The sequence below is a fragment of the Nelusetta ayraudi genome, unplaced genomic scaffold (assembly GCF_046127955.1).
Source record: "Nelusetta ayraudi isolate G7.1 ecotype Tasmania unplaced genomic scaffold, CSIRO-AGI_Nayr_v1 ptg000084l, whole genome shotgun sequence".
NCBI classification, from domain to species: Eukaryota; Metazoa; Chordata; class Actinopteri; order Tetraodontiformes; family Monacanthidae; genus Nelusetta; species Nelusetta ayraudi.
Genome location: NW_027466134.1, coordinates 1,361,677 through 1,371,678, shown reverse-complemented (window position 1 = coordinate 1,371,678; position 10,002 = coordinate 1,361,677). Strand labels below are relative to the sequence as shown.

General features: G+C 43.0%; 1 protein-coding gene across 1 annotated transcript; it reads left to right on the top strand.

Annotated features, from left to right (window-relative positions):
• Positions 1-2,176: 2,176 nt before the first annotated feature.
• LOC142900675 (fetuin-B) lies at positions 2,177-8,327 on the top strand. The gene is made up of 7 exons (XM_076045086.1): positions 2,177-2,545; positions 3,524-3,634; positions 4,057-4,144; positions 5,313-5,479; positions 5,789-5,896; positions 6,413-6,499; positions 7,247-8,327. The coding sequence occupies exons 1-7, from the start codon at positions 2,309-2,311 to the stop codon at positions 7,736-7,738; spliced, it is 1,290 nt and encodes a 429-aa protein (XP_075901201.1). The 5' UTR covers positions 2,177-2,308; the 3' UTR covers positions 7,739-8,327.
• The last annotated feature ends 1,675 nt before the right edge of the window (positions 8,328-10,002 follow it).

Sequence of the window (10,002 nt, the reverse complement as noted above, 5' to 3'; positions counted from 1 at the left end):
CTTGCTGAAGCTCTTACTGGCAATCAGAATGGGGAAGAAAAGGAGTTTAACTGACTTGAACACGATGAATATGGTTTTCGTTGGCAGACGGGCCGGTCTGACTATTCCCCAATCTACTGATCTACTGGGATTTTCTCACACAACCATCTGTGGGGTTTACAGACAGAGAATGGTCCCCAAAAGAGAAAATAGCCAGTGAGCAGCAGTTGTGTGGAGAAAGATGTCTTGTTGACTTCAGGGGTCAGAGGTCAGAATAATTGGAGACATGGTTGGAGACATAGAGAAGCAACAGTAGCTCAAAAGACCACTAGTGACAACCAAGGTCTGGAGACCACATGCACTCACCAGTTACTTCAAGGTGCACCTGATTAAGTGGCCGCTGAGGTTTTATCTGCAGGTATTTCAAGATATTTACCCGTCAGCCCGACAGGTCTGGCTTGACAAGATGAATAATAATTTCTTTCAAATATTCATTGACAAGATTCTTTTTTGAAATGGCTTCAGTGTTTTGCTTTCACACTGAAAGTCTGTGTGAGATCATGCCTGCCTGTTTCACTTTATTCTCAGCTGCCGACTTTCATCAGTCTTGCAAGAGAACAATGGAATCATTTTGAATGCCTAAAAGGAACCCCACCCACCCTGTCTCAGCGACAGTGAAGCTCTGCTACATTAATGCTTTTATAATAAATAAAATAATAATAATAAAAAAAAGCATTAAAAAAAAGCGGGGAAAAAATATGATGTAAATATATGTTGTGTATGCCATATCCATAGGATTTATTTTCCGTTTCATGTTTAATTGGATAACCAGTGGATTGTTTTCAGGCAAGAAATGTTGGAGCATATGGAGGGGATCAAATAATTCCCGTTGCCAGTTAATGAACAAGAAAAACTTGGTTAGATGAACATCGTGTTGTTTTGTGTCGTACAATTAATACAAATATCCCTGTTATGTGCCCGTAAATGTAAGCCCAAGAGACCGGATAGCAGAGAATCATTAACCCAGTTCTCCCAGAAGACCACGCATTAGAGGACATCAGTATAACAGTGCCCCCCTCTGGTGGTATACCGTAACTACAGCCTAACTGTATGGAATTAGGCTGTAGTGGATGAAGTGAGGTTCATCAGTTTGAGAGCGTGTGTGAGTGCAGTCAGTCCAGTAGTTTAGGAACGAGGAATTATTATGTAGTTTTTAACACATTGCATGTTTTCACAAAGAGGAGTTTATTATTTGCTACTGTGTAGGATTTTTTTTTTTGAAAAATCCTACAGGTGCCACTGCAGCTAAAAACAGCAGTTCTATGGAGTATCTTTTGCTCGGTGAGTTCAGGAAATACATTATCCACAATTCTAAGTTGCAGTAAGGGAATGTAGAAAGTGGAAAAATCACCTCTGGTCTAACACGTCCACATTTCAATTTAAAAGTTTTGGAAATCATTGATGTGTCTACCAAGCCTGAAACCAACTTAGACTTTAAAAGATCTATGATGATATGACCAGGCCATCTGGGAGCTTTCCAAAAATGATGTAAGAGCTAGACGACTGTTGGCACAAAATATTCTACCATTCCAAAATGGCAAAGGACTCTAAATATACATTCTGCACTGAGCTGTGGAGACTGTCTACCAGGTTCCTCACAGACAGAGCTAATGTTGAAAATAAGTTGATGATGCACCACTAATGTTTCTGTGCTTTGTCCAGACAAAATAGTCTTAACATTGTATCCTATTCTAACAGCTTTACAATGCAGCTGGCTCACGGATTCAAAATCTCCAAGTCCTCTCCGAGCTACGAGCCTCTTATTGAAACCATTTTAAACTATGAAGAAGAAATGCTGGAAGTTAATGCAGTTTTAATTACTATATATCCATTATTGGTCCACTTGTGTGACAGACAGAAGGCTTGACCAACTCTTAGTTTTTTTTTTTACCTGATGAATTCCAGCTCATTTTGTCACTGTTTGAGGTTAAGCAGAGTTCTTAGTGAAATCACTCTGCCACAGAGGATAAAAAAGCATTTCACAAATAAAATGAATTCCAGCATTGTCAACGCTCTGCGACCGTCTGACCCATTCATTCACAAATTGAGAGATTGTGGGGCACAAAGTAAACTTTGCCCTCGACACCATTTCACCATCTGTTTTGATTCCAAAAGTCACTGCGAGGACTGACTGTCAACACAGGAGAACAAACTTCACTTTGAACGCACTCTGTCCTGAAGCTGTTGGCTGGGATCTCTTCCCCTCTCTCTCTCTCTCTCTCTCTCTCTCTCCCTCTGTCGGTTTGTCTGTCTGTTCGTCTGTGCAGCCATGAGCCACTCTGCCTGCTGCATATTTTTGCTGCTAGCCGGCCTTCTTTTGTCTTGCGCTGATTTGGCGAGCGCCGACGGTTTTTCCTTGACGCCCATCGAACTCTCTCCCATACCCTGCAATGACAAAACGGTGGGGAAGCTCTCCCGTCTGGCCATCACCTACATCAACGAGGACCGGGCCGACGGATACAAGTTTGCCCTGAACCGTGTTGCAAATGTCCACCTGCACGCTCAGGTCAGTAGCGCCAGCCACGGGTTCCCAACACGGACAGGCCGCCTGGGGTTCTTGTAATCCCGTCGCAGCGGGTGTTTGTTGGATGTTTAACAGGGGAAGCGCTGTGCAAAGCTCGTTCTCTCCCTCTGCTGTCGTGCTGAAATATCAAAACAGCTCTGCGGTAAAAAAGGAGGTCCGATGGATAAGATGGATTTAGCCAGCAGCGACCAATTTTCATCCCAGTGGGATCCCGTTTAAAATTGGTGGTTTTTGTTTTGTGCTGTTACTTGTAATAACATGCGCACAGCTATCTCATCAAAAGCCCTCCGCTGTCATCGTCACGATGTGATGACTGGCTCTGAGCAAATTCTAATTAGATTAAAACTCTGGTCCACCCTGGTACCCCGACAAGCCCTCGAGGACCGTCCGTGTGGAGGCCGCACATCAGCATGAACAATGGCAGCAATCACATTAGCATGTAAAGACCGACGACTGAAGACTATCAATATTTGTTGCAGGCGCTTCCTTGTGACGGACCGACTAGTGGCTGCATGTTACTTGTAATGAATGTAACATTAAAAGGGCTGTGAAGTGCAAAGCCATTTGCTTTCACGCCCCACGGCCTTCGGGGCCGAAGTGGCTGTTAATAAAGTGCAGGTCGTGTAGCTCGGGGACTATCGGGGGGCATTACAGGCCTTTTGGACTGCATGCTGTCAGCTGCTGGAGGCTGGCGAACGCAGCTGCGGGATGGATTGAGTCTTAAGAGGCTCGGCTTAACTTCCCCGACAGGAACAAGGTTGCAGCTACAACTCCTTAATGTGTTTGTTTTCGGCGCTACCACACAAATCAATATTTCCCAAGGTGTTTTGGGGGGATTGTGCAGCGTACGGGAGATGGTGCACAAAAATGGTCTTGATTAGACCCTACAGGATGGTTTGTGTCTCTGTGTTTTCGCTGGTGTGGTTATTTGGGCCTCATGTTTGCTGTTGTGCTCGTCAGGGCCCTGCGGGTAATGTGTACTACCTGGACCTGGATGTCCTGGAGACCAAGTGTCACATCGGCAGCCCAAAACCATGGAAACGCTGTGACATCAGGCCATTCATGGAAACGGTAGGACTCACGTGCGCATCCACAAAAACATGTTTGTTCATTGCGCTTGCGGGGACTCGCGGTGTTGCACATGGCCACCAGAGTCACGTTCCGTTTGAAAGAGATCCTTCATTTATTTCTCTCGTTGGTGGGCGACATTATGATCATCTTGCTTTTTGCATTTCGAGAGTTTATCAACACTTTATCAAGAGGCAATTCCACTTTTACGTTATAATTTTCAACTTTAACCCTTATACCTGTGTAAAACTTGGTGCAGTTTAAAAATGCCAAAGTTTTAGAAGTAAATGAAACCTCCAATTTCCTCCTCAACCTCAGATCTTGAGATTGGGGTTGCAGATGTAAATATGCAGAAAGAGAGACTTCTGAAAAAAGCATTTCTGAATGCAGTTATGTATTGTGTTTTCTTCTTTGTCTCTTTGCAGCAAATCTCTGGCAACTGTAACACCACCATTCTCCTCACACCAGAGAAATACTCCTACCTGTACAGCTATGATTGCACTCTGGTTCCAGGTAAGACAAGCAATGGATTTTTGTTTTTTTTTTGCCACAATGTTCTATATTCTTCTGGTCCACATTAAGATTAAAACATAGACATGGATTGAAAGCTCATGACTGTGAAGGTTGACAGAGACCAGTGATCTCACTGCCATGTTCAGGAAACCAGTTTGACATGATCTGATCTTTGTAGCATGGCGTGTTGTCTTGCTTGAAGCAGCCATGAGTTAATAGGTCCACTGTGGTCATAGAGACGTGGATGTGGTCAGCAACAACACTCAGAGAGAGTAGCGGTGCTTAAACGCCACTCATTCGGCAGTAACAAGCCCAAAAGGGATCTACAAAAATACCAGTCTGACAAAATCGCACCTGTGGCAGCCTGAACACGTTGATACAAGGCAGACTGGATCCATGCTTTCACCTAATTCTGACCCCATCGTCAGGCCAAGCAACGGTTCCAATCTTCTGTCCAATTTTGGCGAGCACGTTGGAATTGAGGCTTTAATGTATCAGTGAAAGCCTCAATTCATGGCACCAGTCTGAGGTCCTGCTCCAGCCTCAGGGTTAGATGTGTTTTCTGATGTTTTCTCTGATGTGTCCATTCTGAGATTGTCTTGCTGCCAACAATACCTCCCAGACCTATAATAGCCACTTGCAAAAACTAGCATACGTTACGATGGCTAAATGTCTTTTTGTTTGTTTTTGGATGAAAATGTCTGGTTTCCAAGCTATTGAATTACAATCTGATTTTTCAGATACGGAAGAGACATCATTCCTTTCATATTTTCAATTTCAGAGATTTTACTCTTTTCATTAGATTTTTCTCTTTTATTTTCTTTTTGCAAACAAGAAATTTATTTTTAAAGAGATTATTCTGGGCATAATCCTCCACCTCTGAGAAGTCTATCTGAATTAGTGTCTTTGGTTATAGATAGTATTGATAGTATATACAGTAACTATCCACACAGAGGAGGCATATATTTCATTAATCTAAAAATGATCATGTGTCTTTGACGATTATATTTATCTTTGAGTATTATTGAAGTATCTCATTGCCAGTCCTGGTTTGAAATATGGTCAACCTGGCAGAGAGAGAGAGATCAGGGAGAAAGCGGTTATTCAAAACAAAGTGTTTCTGCACAAGCGAGATTGTGCATTTTTTTCCGTCTGCCTGGTCCTGCAGATCCTCCGGAGAAGCTCCAGCTGATCTGCCCCACCTGCCCCCTCCTGCTGCCTGTGGACAGCCAGCATGCCTTGAAGGCTGCCGCCATCACATTGGCCCACTTCAAGAGACAGTCCACGCTGAGCGCAGGTCTCGGAGTGAAGAGGATCATGAGAGCTGCAGCGCAGGCATGGCTGAAAAGACATTTCTTAACGTCAATTAAAATATGAGAGAAAACACCCTGAGGCAGCGCAATTTAATTCATTAAAAAAGGCGAGTGCACCTTCTGGGAAGTTTCTAAAATTAATTTCATTTCCTCACCTGACTCTCTGGACATACTTTTTTTCTGAGTAAAAACGGGCGACCAGGGACAAATGTTGTGTAGGTGTAAAAAAACAAAAACAAAAAAACAACAGCATCAAAGCTGTAACCTCCATTTTACCTTTGCTTCAGAAATGTGACGCTTTTATTATCATGTTGTTATTTTGTTTTTCGAGGTGCACCCAGTGAAAGCAAGCTTTGTGGAGTACACCATCCAAGAGTGTCCAGAGGGGGCGGTAGAACGGGGCAGCTGCCAGCGGCGGACGCTCGACTCAGACACTGAGGTAGCTGGAATACTCTGCACTGGATTTTGAATGAGCGTTAGACACTAAATGCACATTTGAAATAATTTGTTGACGAAAAGAAAGAAAAAATCCCTTCCAGTCCAATTCTGGTATGTCTAAAATAAGTGCTTTCCGAGATAGAGATGGGACAAATTGGAGCAAACATGCTGCAGGACTGGAGAATTGATTCCTGTGCTGACACTCTGACATGTTCATGACTCAAAGTAATGTTTGATAAAATAAAATAAACATCCATCACCGTTTTGTTTACTGTGCCTGGGACTTTTATTGGAAGTCCCCCATGAGGACATGACAGATTAATTTTTAGTTTTACCGCCACTGAAAGGCCGCAGTAATTGATTCTTCCATTAAAGGGCACTGACAGCTCCTCTCCGCTTTCAGTCATCATTTTATGACTAACTATGTGCATCTTTTGAGCCTTCCCACTCACTCCGTCACCTTGTCCTCTTGTTGCGACCTGAATGAGCAGAGCTCCTCCTTTTCTTCATCTTTCAGACCGCGGGCTTCTGCACAGGATCTCTGCGTGGAGACATGAACCTCAATCCCGAAGTGCAGGTGTCCTGCGAAATGTATAAAACACAGGTATATATATATATATATATATATATATAAAAAAAAAGTTTATTCCTCGTCCAGTTGAAAATGTATTTTCGTTTAAAGCAACCTTCACGAAATACATTTCCTTTATTCTATGTGGGATAATAGCCCACACATAAATTTACAGAGAGACGAAAAACATGCATTTGCCTGAAAGGACTTAAACCTTGAAGGGGTTAAAATATAGAAGTAAGTTCGGAGTGGGAAAAACTCAAACTCAGACAGAGAAATGTAATATGAAATGTCAGTCCTCCTCTACCCCATGGGACTGCACCAGGCAAAGTAATAACCCGCAGTCTGGTCGAGACGTGATGAATGTTTGATGCTGTATTTTGTTTCAAATATTGCTAAAGCAGCCTTGAAAATGCTAATTTAACTTCCTGAATCAATGCCACCGGCCGTGTAATTACACTGTCATGTCTTGTCTGCCATGTCTGTTTCAAACTGTGTGTGTGTGTGTGTGTGTGTGTGTGTGTGTGTGTGTGTGTGTGTGTGTGTGTGTGTGTGTGTGTGTGTGTGTGTGTGTGTGTGTGTGTGTGCGTGTGTGTGTGTGTGTGTGTGTGTGTGTTAAATTTGCATGTTCCTGTGCTATAATTATGCTGTCTTGTTAGCTCTTTAAAGAGTTGCGGTTGCGCAGCGCAACAGTGCATGATTGACTGCTGTAGGTTTGTGCAGCTGTTTTGGGGGAAAATTAAAAGTGCTTCGGTCCAATATTTGTCCCTCCATCTGCAGAACGTGGACGTCCTCAGACCGGTGGAGCCTCAGGTTCACGACCTCTTTCCAGGCCCCGTCGTCCCAACCTTCTCCACTCTGATCGCTGACACGGAAACCGACCCGCAGACTGCTCACTCTGACCCCACACCGACCCCCGATGTTCAACCACCCCCGTCTGACCCCGCGCCCAGTGACCGCGCGCCTTCTGACCCCCCTGTTGTGGTTAGTGCCCCTAACCTAATCAGTCCCTCGTCTTCCAGTGAGTCTGCTGAAGGGCTGCTAAGTCAGCAGCGGCGCCCCGATCCTTTTGATTCGTCCTCTGAAGAGGTTGGACTTCCCGTCGCGCTGCGGCCACCGTTTAACTTCCGATACCAGAAGCCTGACCGCAAGAAACGGCAAGCCCTGGTCAGGCCATCAGCCACTCACAACCCCGTTTTTCTGTCGGAATTCCCCGGTGGAGTTTCTCCTTTCCGCTCATGTCCCGGGCCGTCTCGGTACACTACGGTGTAACTGCTGCTGTTCAGGTATGACAGAGGAGCTGCTATTATGCTGCTTGTACAGAAGCAAGTGTGGCTACAAAAATTCATGAATTAGAGTTGACTTCAGAGTCAACTGTTTAGAGAACTTATATAGACAGGAAAAATACTATTACAATACAAAGAGTAATTGTTTTATTGGTGTAAAAATATTATTTTGATTGAAGCGCTGAAGATTTAAAAGAGCTATTTTCTAAACCTGGCGTATTACCGTATTGAAATCATCATATAATACCAAGATAAAATTTTGATATTTGTTATACGATTTTTGGATGAGTCGAGTTTGTTGCTTGATGCACTGCAGGCTAGCGAGCAGGAAGCCAGGCTGTTGTGGAAACTGGCACATCTAGCAGAATTTTTTTTGTCCACCCATCCTTCCTTTTCCTGTCACCACTTCTCCTGCAGTCAGGGACTCGGGGCTGCTGGAGCCTATTCAAGTTGTCTTGGGGGCAAAGTCAGGGAGATACACTGAATACATTGTAAGTTTATGACAGGTTCACCTTGCACACTCAAACCTTTAGACGGTGGGGGAAACTATAGTATTTGGAGAAAATCCACAGAGACCAGTGACTGGGGGGGGGGGGGGGGGGGGAACTGACATTCTATTGTTGGGCCTGCAGGGGCCGCCAAAGTTGGTTTCAAAAAAAGCTAAATTTTGTTTTTAAGTGACTTGAAATGGAAAATTCTGTGCAGTTAGTTAAACTATCACTGCCCCTCCTGTACGCAAATCTGATTGATAACCTACAACTACAGCTCATGTCATAAATGCCTTTGTAAAATAAGACTGTGTTAATAAATCTGATGGTGACTCTCTTTGAAGTTTTTCTCTTTAAAACTGAACCACTGCATAAACAGTCATTTAGATGAAACACAGAAGCAGAGCTGACATGGTGATGTGGTCACTGAAGAATTTAGACTCTTCACCGCAGGACAAACCGTTAAATTAGCACAGCAGCTTTGCGTGAGCAGATCAACAAAAAAGACATTCAAATCTTGAACATAACTGGGAATAAATTCTAGTCTAAACTAGATTTTTTTTTTTTTTTTTTTTTTTTTTGCTCTTACTCAGTGAGTGAAGAAAATCCTTCATGGATGAGATGGTCTTGTTCTTGCATTGTTATACAACAAATGTGGGACATATTGTGCTGACACATGGCTACATGCTCTACTAAGAAGTTAAGGAGTTCGGACCAGATTCCATTTCCTTTACTTTGTGAAGCTATCCTTGATTATAATTTATTTATTTATTTTAACATACTGTAGATGTATGTGATAGCCATATCAATGTTTGGTTCTCCCATTTTTGACCAACTGGTTTATAAAATGAGATTCAAAGTTTATTCACATCACATATTAAAATGAAAAAAGTTAATATAAAATATATATTTATAACCTTGGAAACATTGATTTAAATGTCACAAATTCTACATTGATTGTGCAAACAGTCCTTCAGAGTTTACTAAAAATGAAAATATTATGTCAACAAATCCTTGATTTACCACTACAACTGCTGTGATGTTGAATAATTCTGACATCAAGTGAGTCTAGCCTCTTGTGTCTATCCCAGGCAAGCAAACTACGGCCTAGGGGGCCATTTGCAGTCCGTTAAGATTTTTAATCCTGCCCACCAAACTTGAGGAAATGGTATTATTAGTAAGTAAATCATAAAATAGCTGTATTTCATTCCATGTGTTTTAAGAGTAATTTCCATAAAGAACTAAATACCGTGGGTCTTCAAAGACACATATTGTGGTGTAAAACGTTAGTTCATTATCAATAGACACTAAATAACATGTTTTCCACATATCCCATGATATTTTTGGTTTGTACTATGAGGTGGGTCCTCAAAGAACACTCCATTCATCTGCTCCTGCTCCGGCCCCAGTCACAAAGTTTGCCCACCTCTGGCCTAAGCCCATCCCGTCAGCATGGCTCACAGTAGAGTCATTCATGAACTACTTGAGTACATCAAACTCAAAAACACTTTCTCACTCTGTGCGGTAGGGGGCGGTAATATATCCACGAATCGGCGCAACTGTGCGACAAAGTACTAAACTTTGCAACAGTACGAGCGCAACGTTTGGGAATGAGACCTGGGAAAATTGCGGTTTTCAGTCCTAAAACTCCACACACGTGCCCATTCCCAGATATTACCTGCACCGATTCATTATCCACAGCCTAAATACACAAAGAGCTCGCTTTCCACAAGTCGGCGGTCAGTATTTCCGATGTCACGTG

Excerpts from the sequence above, each read along its gene's own strand:
- LOC142900675 (XM_076045086.1), top strand. The coding sequence starts at position 2,309 with ATGAGCCACTCTGCCTGCTGCATATTTTTGCTGCTAGCCGGCCTTCTT. Across the intron at positions 3,635-4,056 it reads TCAGGCCATTCATGGAAACG|CAAATCTCTGGCAACTGTAA; the intron begins GTAGGACTCACG and ends GTCTCTTTGCAG. Across the intron at positions 4,145-5,312 it reads TGATTGCACTCTGGTTCCAG|ATCCTCCGGAGAAGCTCCAG; the intron begins GTAAGACAAGCA and ends CTGGTCCTGCAG.